The sequence below is a fragment of the Mangifera indica genome, chromosome 17 (assembly GCF_011075055.1).
Source record: "Mangifera indica cultivar Alphonso chromosome 17, CATAS_Mindica_2.1, whole genome shotgun sequence".
NCBI classification, from domain to species: domain Eukaryota; kingdom Viridiplantae; phylum Streptophyta; class Magnoliopsida; order Sapindales; family Anacardiaceae; genus Mangifera; species Mangifera indica.
This window is the reverse complement of record NC_058153.1, coordinates 5,334,895-5,352,185: the sequence shown is the minus strand read 5'-3', so window position 1 is coordinate 5,352,185 and position 17,291 is coordinate 5,334,895. Positions and strand designations below refer to the sequence as shown.

The window sequence follows — 17,291 nt, the reverse complement described above, 5'->3', positions numbered from 1 at the left end:
TATTTGATCTAGTTGTATAGCAAACCAAAACCATATATTTTACCAGAATGACATCAAAAGCAATTATTGCTAATTAATTAAATATAAGTTTCTTATGGATGAGGGTTGATACACACATGCTTCCAGGCGGCTCTTACAGCAGAAGTCAAAAATGGAAGCAAAGTAAAAGTAAAAATGAACTCTTAGAGATCATTAAGTCAACAATAAACGCACAATGTTTCATTCATCAGAGGATCCCAACTCCCACCAAGCACTGCCATCTTCATTCGGGATACAATCTGTGAGATTATCATCAGTAATATCGGCAAAATCTACATCCTCACTGTCATCATCTGATTGATATCTTTTCTTTTCCACCTCCGGATTATATGTCCACTCCAACCTATTTAAAATGTCCCGGTCCTTCCACTTCCCAACAACCGATATGGCCTCCTTCTTTGCCTTTCCCATCAAGATATCCCTCCAAGAGAAACCAGCATCAGCAACTCTTTTCAATGCCCCATCGTTTATATCCCCAACAACAACTGTCCTCAAACACCTCAACTTGGCCTCCTTCAATACATCCACAAAATCTGAATCATCAGACACAAGAACCAAACACTCAATCTTCCTTTTATCCATCATGTCCACCATATGATTCCTCAATGCAACATCTGCAGCTTGTGGCTTATCTGGTACCATCCTAACCCAAAATCCTGCTCTTTCCAACTCATCAGCCAGACCATACCCCACCTTTGGAGTCAAAACTTCCCTTGCTGCTCGTTTATATTTTTCCATCTTCACTGAATACTTCGCAACCAAATTCAGTCTCCTCTTCCCCCTTGCTGATTCTATCTGATTCAACCTCTTCTTGTGTTCGCGCTCATGGATTTGCTTAAAATGGTTAACAAGCTTCTCATTAGCAAAAAATCTTCTCCCACAAACATGGCATAAATATGGCTCAACAGGCTTAATCAAGTTCTTCTTTTCCAATTGGTCCAACGATTTTCTTTCTTTTCTTTGCTCTCTTACAACTTGAGGAACATAACTAAAAGCATGGCTATTAGCATATGCTGCCATGTAACCTACAACTCCAAATGAAGACAAGGTCTTTTTAAGCTTAATAGCAGCCTCAAATGGGGCGAATGCTTTTGGGGGTTTATTGTCCAAGTCCCAGAAAATTCCCACATTGTTTAGAGATGGTTTTGGTTCTGAAGTTGACAGTTTATTTTGAGGATTAAAACCCACTTTTGACTGAACATGAAAATTTCTATACAACAAGTTCAGAGTTTTAAATCTTGTAAACTTTGTTGAGTTGAGTATGCTATGGAATTTCTGAAACATAACTGTTAGTTGAGGTGTTCATAAATCTGCAAAAGACAACATAGATCCAGTTAAATTTTAACAAAAAATTAGACTGGCTAACCTTGGATTAAGACTAGAGCTTGGAGGAGATAATTAATTTGGGTCCCTCAGATTCAGGCTAAGTAAATTGAATCCACTAAAATCGAGAAGTAACACCACACTCCTTGTCAGCCACAGGAATAGCTTGTCTAATCCCCACAAAAAAAAGTTATACAATGTTAGAATTCCCTCATTCATCTTATATGGGAATAAGAATGACTTAGAAAAGCAATGATTTATATATTAGTTGTATTTACATTATTAAAATGATTAACTTAAGAAAATTCATCACTTTTTTTTTAATAATCTTTTTCTCCATACTAATCTTCTTCAACCGGTTTCTAAATAGCAAACACTTCATGTAATCTCTCTCTTCATTTTTTAATCCTTGAAAAGAAATAAAAGTGTCATTAAACCTAACCCAGCAAAACTCAATAGACTATTGTCACAGTTTAGAAAATGATTCAAAACTCTTCTATATACAAGAACAAAAAGCAGAAGATATTTTCTTATCTCTAGAAATGGACTTCCTATTTACAAAATAAAAAGAAAAAACCGGGAACAACAGATTCAAAATTATAGCAATCCACAACCAAATAAACACGATAGTCACCAGTGATATGATTCTAATAAACAAACCCATTTCAAACTTTTTGTTAATCTTTAAATACAAAATTGTTAGTATATAACCAACATTATCGCTAAAACAAATGCAAGTAATCAACTTTCCACTGCACATCTCAAAAAGTTTGGGTAATTATATTTTTTATATTTCCAGAAGCATTAAGAAAAGATTTGTTAATTTTTTTTGACATAGTTTAAAAACTCATAAAATAAGTTGAAGTACGGTCTTTTGGATATTAGAAGAGTCATAGATTACATAAGCAAACACTAATTTGCCCAAAAAAAAAAAAAAAAGAAGGAAAATGGAAACACCTTACTATGATGAAGATGACGAGACATGGGCGTGTGTTCATACGCTATAGATTTTACTGAACTCATCTGATTTCTTCAGCTCGTTGTTCGTCGGAGTTGCAATTAAAGATGCGGGCTTATCCAATCAGGTTATTTATTTTAGGCCAAAAGACTATTTCCCACCCAAGGTATGCTGCATTATCAGTTTCCCCTCTTTATCTTTGATAATACCAAATACCCACCCATAAGTAGTTAAAATTAACAGAACCCCAATCCCTTGAAATTTTATCTCTTTTTGCCCTCCTAAACTTTAAAAACTAAAAGTTTCTCCTAACCTAAGTTTAAAAAAATGACAGTTTCATCTCAGGGTTTCGTTTTGAAATGTTCAATATCATCTCTGGCTCTATTGCCGGTGGTCTCTCCCTCTCGAAGCATCCTCTCCCTCTGGCGGCCTCTTTTTTTTCTATTTGGGCACCCGATTGGCATCAGAGAAATGGTGAAAGACGAAGCATTTTGTCTTCCCAGAGATCTTCTTCTAGGAAGACGATCGTCTTCCCAGATGAAGACTACAGGGAGGATGGCGAACTTTGTTTTCCACCTCTCTTTCGATGCCGATCAAATATCTAAATGGGAGGAAAGAGACCGCTGGAGAGAGAGAATGCTTTGAGAGGAAAAGGTCTTCGACAATAGAGCCGGAGATGATGTTGAAGATTTCAAAACGAAACCCTGAGATGAAACTGTCATTTTTTTAAACTTCGGCTAGGAGAAACTTTTAGTTTTTAAAGTTTAGGAGGGCAAAAAAAGATAAAATTTCAAGGGGTTGGAGTTCTGTTAATTTTAACTACTTATGGGTGGGTATTTGGTATTATCAAAGATAAAGAGGGGAAACTGATAATGCAGCATACCTTGGGTGGGAAATAGTCTTTTGGCCTAAAATAAATAACCTAATTGGATAAGCCCGCTTCTTTAACTGCAACTCCGACGAACAATGAGCTGAAGAAATCAGATGAGTTCGGTAAAATCCATAGCGTATAAACACACGCCCATGCCTCGTCATCTTCATCATAGTAAGGTGTTTCCATTTTCCTTCTATTTTTTTTTTTTTTGGGCAAATTAGTGTTTGCTTGTGTAATCTATGACTCTTCTGATATCCAAAAGCCCGTACTTCAACTTATTTTATGAGTTTTTAAACTATGTCAAAAAAAAATAACAAATCTTTTCTTAATGCTTCTGGAAATATAGAAAATATAATTACCCAAACTTTTTGAAATGTGCAGTGGAAAGTTGATTGCTTGCATTTGTTTTAGCAATAATTTTGGTTGTATACTAACAATTTTGTATTTAAAGATTAACAAAAAGTTTGAAATAGGTTTGTTTATTAGAATCATATCACTGGTGACTGTCGTGTTTATTTGGTTGTGGATTGCTATAGTTTTGAATCTGTTGTTCCCGGTTTTTTCTTTTTATTTTGTAAATAGGAAGCCTACTTCTAGAGATAAGAAAATATCTTCTGCTTTTTGTTCTTGTATATAGAAGAGTTTTGAATCATTTTCTAAACTGTGACAATAGTCTATTGAGTTTTGTTGGGTTGGGTTTAATGACACTTTTATTTATTTTCAAGGATTAAAAAATGAAGAGAGAGATTACATGAAGTGTTTGCTGTTTAGAAACCGGTTGAAGAAGATTAGTATGGAGAAAAAATTATTAAAAAAAAAGTGATGAATTTTCTTAAGTTAATCATTTCAATAATGTAAATACAACTAATATATAAATCATTGCTTTTCTGATTCACGCGTATGGACATTAAGGAAACATGTATGCCTCCACAGAGCAATTTGTTCCAATGTTGCTTCTATGCAACTTTTGCCTCAATCTTTTACACATGAAAATGAATCCCAAAACATACAAGAAACACCATGACACCTAACAGGTAATTCTCAATAAAACCTCTTAAGGAAAGGAAGGAACAACTCTTGCAACTGCCCAAATTAAAATTCTTTAAATTACACAGTTCATAACTGTGAAATGGTAAATAATGAATCAGCTTCAAACATACTTTTATCATATAACATAGAAATGAATCTACTTTATCTATTCTTATAAAGCATCACATATATAAGAATCACCGCTTGCTCCTATGTTTCAGTTCATGCTAATCCTAAATTGTTAAAATATTAACTCCATAACTGTCAGAATCGCATAACCGCCGTCATAGCAAATACAAGACCATCATAATAATCAGCATCAGACAACACATGCAATAATCCATAGAAAAATTCAACATCCATTGCGTATAGATTAGTTAACAGATTAATTCTATTTCGAGATGTATTTTAGCCAAAAAATAAAAATAAAAATTAATTGAAATAAATCATGCTGCTTTTAAAAACCCATAAACAAGGTTAGTTAAAGATGTAAGCCTTATAATCCATGACAATCAAACATGAGAAAACGTAAAAATTGAAGAAGCAAACACTGATCTGACGAAAAGAAAGAGAAAGGAAGGTAAATGAACCTGATAGTGATGAGATGAAGAGAGAAGGTCCTGTGTTCGTTCGTTGTTTGTTTTTAGGGTTAGGGTTTTCCCCGAACTCCTCGGATCGCTGGAGCGAGTGATGATTTGTTTGGAGGAGTTCAAAGAACAGAGACTTTTGTGGATAGAGATACTGAGCTAAGAGAGCCTGCATCGTGAGGGGTTTACATTACTTTTCCTTTCCCATTTTGCCCTTCACCCTCTGCTCATCCTAACGGTGTCGTGTCAGGATAAATTAATATTTTTTATACCCAAGCACCATTTCATAGCCCAAATCACATTCTTTTCAAACGAAGTCAAGGAATGGTAACCTTATTATAAAGTTAAATTATTATATTTTTTCTAACAATTTTTTTTTTAATCATTATATCATTTTAATTTTAAAAAATAATAAAATAATTTTAAATATTAAATTTACATTATAATTCATTTGTTCTCCCTTAACTTTTTTAATCACTTCACAAATTTTAGCTGTCATTCTCCTTTTTTGTTGATTTGTCTCTTATTTTAATTAGACTTCCAAACCCACTCCCAACATTAATCTCACCATCTCAAGTTCATTTTTTTGTCAATATTATTGTTTTTAACTCATTTTGTATCAACTAAAACCTTTGGTAACCTATCCAATATGTTGATATTTTCTTTTCTAACTCATCTAACATTGATTATGACTTTTGATCGTTATCCTATTAATGTCATTATTTTCTACTTTGTCTAGTGTTGACTTCATTGTCGATTACTCTTCAACTACATTTGAAATTTAAGGATATTACTCTTTCAATCTCTCTCTATAATGTGGTTTAATCTCTTTCCAACTCTTATCATATCTTTTTATCACAATTTTATCATTTCCAATAACTTTGTATCATAGCTTTTTCGACAACAATGATAAGATTCTAATAAATGGTAGTTAGGATTTAAAAAACTAAATTGTGGGTTTTTCAAATAGATAAATGATGACATTTCCATATTTAACATGTAAAGAGAGATTTGGAAATTTTTTTTTTTAATTTTTCAAAATTTATACATGATAATTTTTTTTTTTTGGCCCTTATAAGTTTGATTTTGAGTGAAAAAATAACTTATGCCGCTAAAATGTGAAAAATGTTTTGGCCAAACCATTGGGGGGAATATATAATTTACTTATTATTATACAAATTAGATTTTTCCACCGCGTGAAAGGAAAATTTGAAAGCTTTGTGTGAATGCGTTTAATACATAGTGAACGATATTTATTGTCTTGGAGGAAATTTTGTCTATATAAATAACTTTCCCCTTCATTGTAATAGAGATATAGACACCAAATTAACCATTTTAAATTCATGTCTCCTACTTTGTTCATCTTCTTCTTTTGTTTAAACATTTCTTTAATTATAGAATTCTTTATTTGTAATTCTTTATCATATTTATAATACCCATTTCATTTTATTATAAAAACAGAGTATAATTTTAAACATACAAGGAGAAAAAAGGGATAGGATACTAAAATTTAAATTTACTTGATTTTTAAATATTTTTATCAACCATTCACTTTTTATGATCTAATGGTGATATGAGATTGTTAAGGTACATTAAGTGCATGTAACTTATTATAATTAAATTATGATTATATAAATAATTAATTATGTGATAATTAAATCATGCTTATCATAATTTAATAGTAACCATACAAGAATACTTCTTAATAATGAGAATAAATAAAGAAATGTTTAATTTTAAAACAGGGAATAATAATACCAGAATTTTAAAATTTATCAATTCAAAAAATGTTAATCCTACTAGTTTCTGAATTATTATTTAAATAATTTAAAAATGAGAATATAATCAACAATAAAATTATTTACATAAACTTTTCTAAGTGTGTAATAATTGATTATTTAATTTAATAATTCAATAATATTGATTAAATAAATTATTCAAAACAGCACTAAATAGAATTGTCTTTTCACTTATTTATTATCATAATTGAATTAATAAAAATTGAATTAATAAGAATTGAATTAATAAGAATGTCTAAAATTAATTAAAAAAATTGAAGTCAATATTAAGATTAAAGGATGATATTAATAACTTATTTTGGCTTATATACTAAACTATTATCAATTTATTATAAGTAAGATAGATTATGTAACAAATAATAAGTGTTAATTTACGTACTAATACACGTAAATGTTTAAACCTCAGAGATTACTATATACACGTAGTTTTACTGTTCAAAATCCTGAACTTTCACAGAGGGACTCTTTCACTTCATCACTCAAGTTAATCTTTGGGGTTCGACAAATCAATATAGTTGCTGATATTTAATTGGGAGATATTGAAGTTTAACTAGTATTCCCTTCAGTTTTAAAAGAACTTTTGAGTTTAATCATAAATCTTTGTGCTCAAGAGTAATCTCATTCTTCTGATTGTTAAAGGGCATTTCTGCTTTGTGTTCACATTAATGCCATTGCCTATCACTAAAGAAGGCAGAGACACTAGTAACTTCAACAAACCAGAAAAAGGAAATTTCTGAAGACAAAGAAGATATGCAAGTCATTGTTTCCCTTATTTAGAACTTGAATGCCATTTATTAAGTGAAGAGACAAACAACAATCTTAGGCCCTGTTGGCTCATGTAAATAAGTAAAACCCACATCACAACACTAGCACCAAAATAATATTCCAATGAAGATATAATATCTGCAGAAAGAACTTGAATCACATCCAGCAAGCATCATGAGCTAATGAGATAATAGGCTTCCCTGATCTCAACCATCTCATTCACTTAAAATTATTATATATGATCTAGTTGTATAGCAAACCAAAACCATATATTTTACCAGAATGACATCAAAAGCAATTATTGCTAATTAATTAAATATAAGTTTCTTATAGATGAGGGTTGATACACACATGCTTCCAGGCGGCTCTTACAGCAGAAGTCAAAAATGGAAGCAAAGTAAAAGTAAAAATGAGCTCTTAGAAATCATTAAGTCAACAATAAACGCACAATGTTTCATTCATCAGAGGATCCCAACTCCCACCAAGCACGACCATCTTCATTCGGGATACAATCTGTGAGATTATCATCAGTAATATCGACAAAATCTATATCCTCACTGTCATCATCTGGTGCATATCCATCAAGGCAATGCAACAATTCACAAACTCAAATCTGGAAATTAATGTTCATATGGCACAACAGCACTCTGTCTTCCAATTTAATCAATCAAATGACCTCCAAAACATACAAAAGATAGATCATTGGAAAGGGTACTCAAAGAGCTTTCTAATGGTATATTATAGCAATCACAACTCAATCAACAAGACATTCAAAACTTGTTTCAATGTTTGATGGCAAAATCTGAAAATGGGAAAATCACACACTGTGAACAATATCCGGACATACAACACATATTCACACTTTGGATTTCAAGGGTAACAAGAAAGTTAACCAAGGCATAAAGGAAATTTCCACCAACCTTGGGGTCTTCCACCACCAATTCTTCCTCCAAGATGAATTGGATAAAGGAAAAAAACAACTAAAGAAAAGCTACAAAGCTTTACTTGAATATTTCATTATCAAAGAAGTCTAGCCTTTACAAGTGAAAATCCACTTTCATATACAAGAGCAAGTGGCGGCAAAAATTGGGCATTAATTTGACATGAAAGCTTTTCCCTTCATTTGAGCTTAGCCATTCATTCAATACTAAGGCTATACCATATTAATTGAAGAAAACAACAAAAGGGAACAACTTTTCCCTAAAAGGTGGAATTATGTCCACCAACTAAAGTTACTTGCTTCCCTTTTAATTGCAATCCAACTAAATGGACTTCATGGCATCTTGGGCTCCATTTAAGTGATGAAGGGCTGCCTTATCTACTTGGGCTTCAAGTGGGCTTGTAGTTGGCTTCTTGGACTCATTTAAGCTTCCATTTCATTAAGGCCTTGGATGCAAGTAATGAGATTGCACCCAAAAGTAAAGTTGGGCCAAGGTGGAAAGAGCAATGAATCTTTGGGCTTGCATGAAGCTAATTCTTCATTCTCAATAGTGGCTTGAGCCAAATGGAGATTTGATAGAGACTTGGAAGCTAGGGTTGGAGAGGTAGCCGAAAATACATCATCCCCCCTGGGTTGGGAAGACTTGCCCTCAAGTCCTCAAGGTGGCTATCCTTCATGTATGGTGAAAGATCTCCAATGTTGAAGGTGGCCGAGACTCCTCCCATTTCATCCGGAAGATTCACCTTGTATGCATTGTCATTCACCCTTTCAAGCACTTCAAATGGTCCATCAGCCCTTGGAGCTAGCTTACTCCTCCTTTTGCTTAGAAATCTCTCTTTTCTCAAATGCACCCAAACCAAGTCACCCGGTTTGGAAATGGATGGCTTTTTATGCTTGTTGATCTTCCTCTTGTGAGCTTTATTGATTTGAAATTTGATGGTTTCATGGAGCTTTTTCATGGCAACAATTTTCTCCTTGGCATCCTTGTGAACTTGCACATCAAGAGGTGAGGAAGTGAGGTCCAAAGGAGTTAAGGGATTAAGGCCATAGACTACCTCAAACGGAGAGTGGTCGGTTGTTGCGCTTGGACTCCTATTGTAGGAAAATTCAGCTTGAGCAATCTTCAACTCCCAATCTTTTAAATACTTGTTAACCAAAGTCCTCAAGATTATTCCCAAAGTCCTACTAGTTACTTCGGTTTGACCATCGGTTTGAGGGTGATGAGAGGTGCTAAACATGAGCTTGGTTCCCATTTTGCTCCATAATGTCCTCCAAAAGTGGCTTAAGAACTTGGTGTCTCGATCCGAAACTATGGTTCTTAGAATTCCATGTAGCTTCACTACTTCCTTAAAGAACAATTCAACCACCTTGCTAGCATCTTCAGTCTTGGAACAAGGGATGAAGTGGGCCATTTTAGAGAATCTATCTACTACCACCATTATAGCATCCTTTCCCCTTTAAGTTCTTAGAAGAGCCACAATAAAATCCATGCTAAGATCCTCCCATGACTGCTCCGGAATAGGTAAAGGCATGTAAGGACTAGGTTTGAAATGAGACTTAGACCTTTGACATGTGCCACACCTTGCAATAATGGCTTGGACGTCACTCACCATCTTAGGCCAATAGAAATGCTCTTTAAGCATGTCTAAGGTCTTATTTATGCCAAAATGACCTGCTAATCCACCACCATGTGTCTCCCTAATGAGAAGTTCCCTAAAAGAGCTCTTAAGGATGCATAATTTAGCTCCTTTGAAAAGAAAACCATCATGGACAAAATAGTCTTCATATGCCCTTCTAGAACACTTTTTCATGATCTCCCAAAGCTTATCATCTTCATTGTAATATTGTCTCATAAGCTAGAAACCTAGAACTCTTGCATCAAAAATGGATAACAAGTAATGCCTTCTTGAAAGAGCATCGATAACTACATTGGAAGAACCTTATTTATATGCTGAAACAAAGGAGAAAGACTGGAGGAATTCCACCCATTTAGCATGCCTTGAACTTATCTTATGTTGGCTACTAAGAAACTTCAAGGCTTGGTGATCGGAATGAAACACAAATTATTTAGGCCTTAGGTAATGACTCCAATGATCAAGGGCTCTAACAATTGCATAGAATTCTTTGTCATAGGTGGAGTATCTTCTCTTGGACTCATTGAGCTTCTCACTAAAGTAAGCAACGGGCCTTTTGGCTTGAGTTAGGACTGCCTCAATGCCAACTCCACTTGCATCACATTCCACTTCAAATACCTTATCAAAATCAGGTAAAACAAGTATGAAGACTTCACATAACTTCTTTTTAACCTCTTCAAATGCTTTGGAGGCTGTCGTGGACTATTCAAACCCATTTTTCTTCATATATTTAGTGATGGGAGCCATGAGAGTGCTAAAATTAGGCACAAAATGCCTATAAAAAGAAGCAAGGCCGTGGAAGCTCCTAACTTCAGTGAGAGTCTTTGGTTGGGGCCAAGTTTTAATGGCATCTACCTTGGATTGATCTACTTGAATGCCATCTTTAGAAACTACATATCCAAGGAACACAACTTGGTCTACAAAGAATTCACACTTCTCTTCTTTTGCATATAACTTATTTTTCCTCAACACATCAAAAACACTTCTCAAATGCAAGACATGATCATCAAGATTTTTGCTATATACTAATATGTCATCAAAATAAACAACAACAAATGCACCAATGTATGGTTTGAGTACCTCATTCATAAGCCTCATGAAAGTGCTTGGAGCATTTGAAAGGCCAAAGGGCATAACTAACCATTCATATAAGCCTCTCTTAGTCTTGAAGGTTGTCTTCCATTCATCTCCTTCTTTCATCCTTATTTGATGGTAGCCACTCTTTAGATCAATTTTGGAGAAGACACAAGCACCATGTAACTCATCAAACATGTCATCAAGTCTAGGGATGAGATACTTATACTTGATGGTTATATTGTTAATGGCTCTACTATCCACACACATCTTATATGAGCCATCTTTCTTAGGAACAAGTAGGGCTGGAACGGAACATGGACTCATGCTAGGCTTTACAAAGCCCTTTTCAATCAATTCTTCCACTTGCCTTTGTAACTCTTTAGTCTCTATGAGATTGCATCTATAGGCTGACTTATTAGGAAATGGTGCACCTGAAACCAAGTCAATTTGATGTTCAATGCCTCTTAAAGGAGGGAGGCCGAATGGAAGCTTTAATGGGAACACATCTTCAAATTCAGCCAAGAGAGATTGAACTAAGGGATGGGCTTCTTTCTTCTCATGTTTGAGCTCCCCTTCAAGTATAAGTAATGCAAAGACAAGTTGCAAACTCAAAAAAGCCCTTTCTACTTGTTGCCCATTCATATACATACTCTCCCTTTTAGCTTCTTTCCCTTTGATAGCCTTGTTAGCTTCTTGGGGACTAAGAGGTAGCAAAGTAATGGTCTTCCCTTTGAATTTGAAGGAATAAGTGTTCTTCTTACCATTATGAGTTACTTCTCTATCAAATTACCAAGGTCTCTCTAGCAACAAATGGCCTGCATCCATGGGAACTACATCACACACAATCTCATCTTGGTAATGCTTGCCAATGGAGAAGGAAACAAGTACTTGTTTGGCTACTTGGAGGCTGGTCCTATTGCTCAACCATTGGAGCTTATATGGTTGAGGATGAGGTATGGTAGACAATCCAAGTTTCTCTATTAATGTAGATGAAGCCACATTTGCATAACTTCCACTATCTATAATCAAAGAACACACCTTGCCTCCAATGGTGCATCTTGATTGGAAAATTTGGAGCCTTTGTTCCTCATGTGGAAAGGACTTGGAATGCAATGCTCTTCTAATCACTAACATCTCTCTTTCATCGGCCCTTTGCATGACCTCCTCTTCTTCTTCTTCGATAGCTCTATCTTTATGGCCATAATCTACATTTTCTTCATCTTCTTGAAGAGATTCTTCAATAGCTTGAATCTCCATCAATGATAAAGTTCTTCTAGTTGGGCATTCGGTTTGGAAGTGTCCATAGCCTTAGTATTTAAAGCACTTTTTATTGGAGAGATCAAGTTTTCCCATAGTTGGTTTGTTCTTGCTAGGTTTTACCACCTTTTCTTTCCCTTTCTCCTTGGAAGTGATTTCGGCAGCCTTATAGTTGGATGAGGAACCCTTTTGAAAAATGGTTCCCTTGTTGAAAGGAGGACTTTCATAGAATGAAGTCCCCTTGGTAAATAGCTTGGCAAATGTAGACTTTATGGCCTTCTTTTGCTTTTCCACCTTAATAGCCAACTTACAAACATCTTCAAAGGTGCAATATGGTTGCAATTATACTATATGAGCAATGTCTTGGTTTAAACCACCAATGAATCTTGCAATGGTTTGCTCTTTCACTTTCGGCAGCTCACTTCTCATTAATAACTTCTCAAACTCCCTTATGTAATGCTCTACTCCATTACTTCCTTGTTTAAGGGTGTGTAGCTTGAAGTAAAGATCTTGTTTATGGTTGTCCGGAAGGAATCTTCTCTTCATAAGCTTCTTAAGTTTCTCCCAAGATCTCACTCTTTCTTTACCATCCTTTTCCCTTTGCTTCTTAAGATTTTCCCACCACAAGGATGCATAATCCTTGAATTTCAAGATGACAAGTTTACATTTCTTCTCATCCGAATAGCCTTTATATTCAAAAACTTTCTCTATAGCATGTAACTAATCAACAAAATCATCCAGACTCATGCTCCCTTCGAATTCTGAAATTTCAATCCTTAAACCCCTATCATCATCTTTTTCTCTCCTAGATGGCCTCTCTTGTTCTTCCTCACTTGAATAATCATAAAACATCAATTCCTCCCTATGATGTCTAGGAGGAGGGGAAGGTCTAATATGTCTTCTTGGTTGATGTAGTTGGGTTGGGTGAGGTGGATGAGGGGGTATTGGGCTTTGTGTTGAAGTTTGGGGCTGTGATAAGGGTGCTCGACTTTGAGTGAGGGTCAAGTCCCTCATCATTTGCATCATTTGATTCATTTGGTCCTTAATGACCTTAAGTTCTCCTTTGTCCTCTTCTTTTAATGCCATGTTGGCAAATTCCCAAGGATGAGAAGGTGAGGAGGATGAGGATGAAGTTCTTTTATGGGACATTTGTGGTAATGACTAGTAGGTAAAGGTTAATGGTTATAAGTGTTTAAGGGTTGGGGTGAGTATTGGTAAGTGTTTAGGTTAAAGAAGGTTTGTGTTTAAGGCAAATTAAGGTTCTGTGAATAGTAATTTGTAGTGAACAGTAAATTTCGGGAGGTGAACAGTAGCTCTGGGAGGTAGAAGTCAATCAATAAATCACACAAACAACCTAGGCTCTGATACCAAATAGTGCATATCCATCAAGGCAATGCAACAATTCACAAACTCAAATCTGGAAATTAATGTTCATATGGCACAACAGCACTCTGTCTTCCAATTTAATCAATCAAATGACCTCCAAAACATACAAAGGATAGATCATTGGAAAGGGTACTTAAAGAGCTTTCTAATGGTATATTATAGCAATCACAACTCAATCAACAAGGAATTCAAAACTTGTTTCAAAGTTTGATGGCAAAATCTGAAAATGGGAAAATCACACACTGTGAACAATATCCGGACATACAACACATATTCACACTTTGGATTTCAAGGGGAACAAGAAAGTTAACCAAGGCATAAAGGAAATTTCCACCAATCTTGGGGTCTTCCACTACCAATTCTTCCTCCAAGATGAATTGGATAAAGGAAAAAAGCAACTAAAGAAAAACTACAAAGCTTTACTTGAATATTTCATTATCAAAGAAGTCTAACCTTTATAAGTGAAAATCCACTTTCATATACAAGAGCAAGTGGCGGCAAAAATTGGGCACTAATTTGACATGGAAGCTTTTCCCTTCATTTGAGCTTAGTCATTCATTCAATACTAAGGCCATACCATATTAATTGAAGAAAACAATAAAAGGGAACAACTTTTCCCTAAAAGGTGGAACTATGTCCACCAACTAAAGTTACTTGCTTCCCTTTTAGTTGCAATCCAACTAAATAGGCTTCATGGCATCTTGGGCTCCATTTAAGTGATGGAGGGCTGCCTTATCTACTTGGGCTTCAAGTGGGCTTGTAGTTGGCTTCTTGGACTCATTTAAGCTTCCATTTCATTAAGGCCTTGGATGCAAGTAATGAGATTGCACCCAAAAGTAAAGTTGGGCTAAGGTGGAAAGAGCAATGAATCTTTGGGCTTGCATGGAGCTAGTTCTTCATTCTCAATGATGGCTTGAGCCAAATGGAGATTTGATAGAGACTTGGAAGCTAGGGTTGGAGAGGTAGCTAAAAATAGATCATCATCTGATTGATATCTTTTCTTTTCCACCTCCAGATTATATGTCCACTCCAACCTATTTAAAATGTTCCGGTTTTTCCATTCCCAACAACTAATATGGCCTCCTTCTTTGCCTTTCCCATCAAGATATCCCTCAAAGAGAAACCAACATCGGTAACTCTTTTCAATGCCCCATCATTTATATCCCCAACAACAAATGTCCTCAAACACCTCAACTTGGCCTCCTTTAATACATCCACAAAATCTGAATCATCAGACACAAGAACCAAACACTCAATCTTCCTTTTATCCATCATGTCCACCATATGATTCCTCAATGCAACATCTACAGCTTGAGGCTTATCTGATACCATCATAACCCAAAATCCTGCTCTTTCCAACTCATCAGCCAGACCATACCCCACCTTTGGAGTCAAAACTTCCCTTGCTGCTCGTTTATATTTTTCCATCTTCACTGAATCTTCGCAACCAAATTCAGTCTCTTTTTCCCTCTTGCTAATGCTATCTGATTCAACCTCTTCTTGTATTCGCTCTCATGGATTTGCTTAAAATGGTTAACAAGCTTCTCATTAGCAAAAAATCTTCTCCCACAAACATGGCATAAATATGGCTCAACAGGCTTAATCAAGTTCTTCTTTTCCAATTGGTCCAACAATTTTCTTTCTTTTCTTTGCTCTCTTACAACTTGAGGAACATAACTAAAAGCATGGCTATTAGCATATGCTACCATGTAACTTACAACTCCAAATGAAGACAAGGTCTTTTTTAGCTTAATAACGGCCTCAAATAGGGCGAATGCTTTTGGGGGTTTATTGTCCAAGTCCTAGAAAATTCCCACATTGTTTAGAGATGGTGTTGGTTCTGAAGTTAATAGTTTATTTTGAGGATTAAAACCCACTTTTGACTGAACATGAAAATTTCTATACAACAAGTTCAGAGTTTTAAATCTTGTAAACTTTGTTGAGTTGAGTATGCTATGGAATTTCTGAAACATAACTGTTAGTTGAGGTGTTCATAAATCTGCAAAAGACAACATAGATCTAGTTAAATTTTAACAAAAAATTAGACTGGCTAACCTTGGATTAAGACTAGAGCTTAGAGGAGATAATTAATTTGGGTCCCTCAGATTCAGGCTAAGTAAATTGGATCCACTAAAATCGAAAAGTAACACCACACTCCTTGTGAGCCACAGGAATAGGTTGTCTAATCCCCACATAAAAAAGTTATACAATGTTAAAATTCCTTCATTCATCTTATATGGGAATAAGAATGATTTAGAAAACGAATCAGAAAAGCAATGATTTATATATTAGTAGTATTCACATTATTGAAATGATTAACTTAAGAAAATTCATCACCTTTTTTTTTAATAATCTTTTCTCCATACTAATCTTCTTCAACTGGTTTCTAAATAGCAAAGACTTCCTGTAATCTCTCTCTTCATTTTTTAATCCTTGAAAAGAAATAAAGGTGTCATTAAACCCAACCCAGCAAAACTCAATAGTCTATTGTCACAGTTTAGAAAATGATTCAAAACTCTTCTATATACAAGTGCAAAAAGCAGCAGATATTTTCTTATCTCTAAAACTAGGCTTCCTATTTACAAAATAAAAAGAAAAAACCAGGAACAACAGATTCAAAACTATAGCAATCCACAACCAAATAAACACGACAGTCACTAGTGATATGATTCTAATAAACAAACCCATTTCAAACTTTTTATTAATCTTTAAATACAAAATTGTTAGTATACAAACAAAATTATCGCTAAAACAAATGCAAGCAATCAACTTTCCATTGCACATTTCAAAAAGTTTGGGTAATCATATTTTCTATATTTCCAGAAGCATTAAGAAAAGATTTGTTAATTTTTTTTTGACATAGTTTAAAAACTCATAAAATAAGTTGAAGTACGGTCTTTTGGATATCAGAAGAGTCATAGATTACACAAGCAAACACTAATTTGCCCAAATAAAAAAAAAAAAGAAGGAAAATGGAAACACCTTACTATGATGAAGATGACGAGACATGGGTGTGTGTTTGTACGCTATGGATTTTACCTAACTCATCTGATTTCTTCAGCTCGTTGTTTGTCGGAGTTGCAGTTAAAGACGCGGGTTTATCCAATTAGGTTATTTATTTTAAATGGGAAGAGAGAAAAGGGAGACTGTAAAACCTTAAGGGTGGTTATGGTGATTAAGCCAACCCAGAATTTTAAACATGCTTAAAAGGCCAAAGGACTTTGTCCAACCCGCTGATTATTGTCAAACAGTTTTCACCTTTAATTTTGAAAAATCCTTTTATTTATAAATAAATTATTAAAATAAATTAAACCAATTAATCTTAAAATTTTATATTACTTTCACTTTTAAAACCTAAAAATTAATAATTTACGTTTCTTTTATAGAGTTTATATTTTAATACCGCATTACTCTCTTCAATGTCATTTTCAATGGTCTTTCTCTCGACGATTCCTCTTCCTTTAGTGGTGTCCTTTAATATTTCTTTTCTCTTCAATGATCGTGTGATACTCGTATAGAAAAACAAATTGTCTTTTAAAAAAAAACTAATTATTTTAAAAGATAATCATTTTTTTAGATGAAGATGATATCAACGATCTCGTCTTCATCTAAAAAGATAATTC

At 34.5% G+C, this 17,291-nt stretch overlaps 1 protein-coding gene and 1 pseudogene across 2 annotated transcripts; both read right to left on the bottom strand.

The window, feature by feature from the left end:
• Positions 1-48: 48 nt before the first annotated feature.
• LOC123200782 lies at positions 49-4,995 on the bottom strand. 2 transcript variants are annotated; one of them, XM_044616160.1, is made up of 3 exons: positions 4,814-4,995; positions 1,442-1,532; positions 49-1,349 (listed from the first exon to the last, which is right to left on the bottom strand). In XM_044616160.1, the coding sequence occupies exon 3, from the start codon at positions 1,321-1,323 to the stop codon at positions 220-222; it is 1,104 nt and encodes a 367-aa protein (XP_044472095.1). In that variant the 5' UTR covers positions 1,324-1,349; positions 1,442-1,532; positions 4,814-4,995; the 3' UTR covers positions 49-219. The 2 variants fall into 2 exon arrangements, with proteins under 2 accessions (XP_044472095.1, XP_044472096.1); XM_044616161.1 differs by lacking the exon at positions 1,442-1,532.
• A 2,833-nt stretch (positions 4,996-7,828) lies between these two features.
• On the bottom strand, positions 7,829-15,641 carry LOC123200888 (annotated as a pseudogene).
• Positions 15,642-17,291: the final 1,650 nt, after the last annotated feature.

What these genes read in the sequence shown, in the direction of transcription:
- LOC123200782 (XM_044616160.1), bottom strand. Translation starts at nt 1,323, where the DNA reads ATGTTTCAGAAATTCCATAGCATACTCAACTCAACAAAGTTTACAAGA.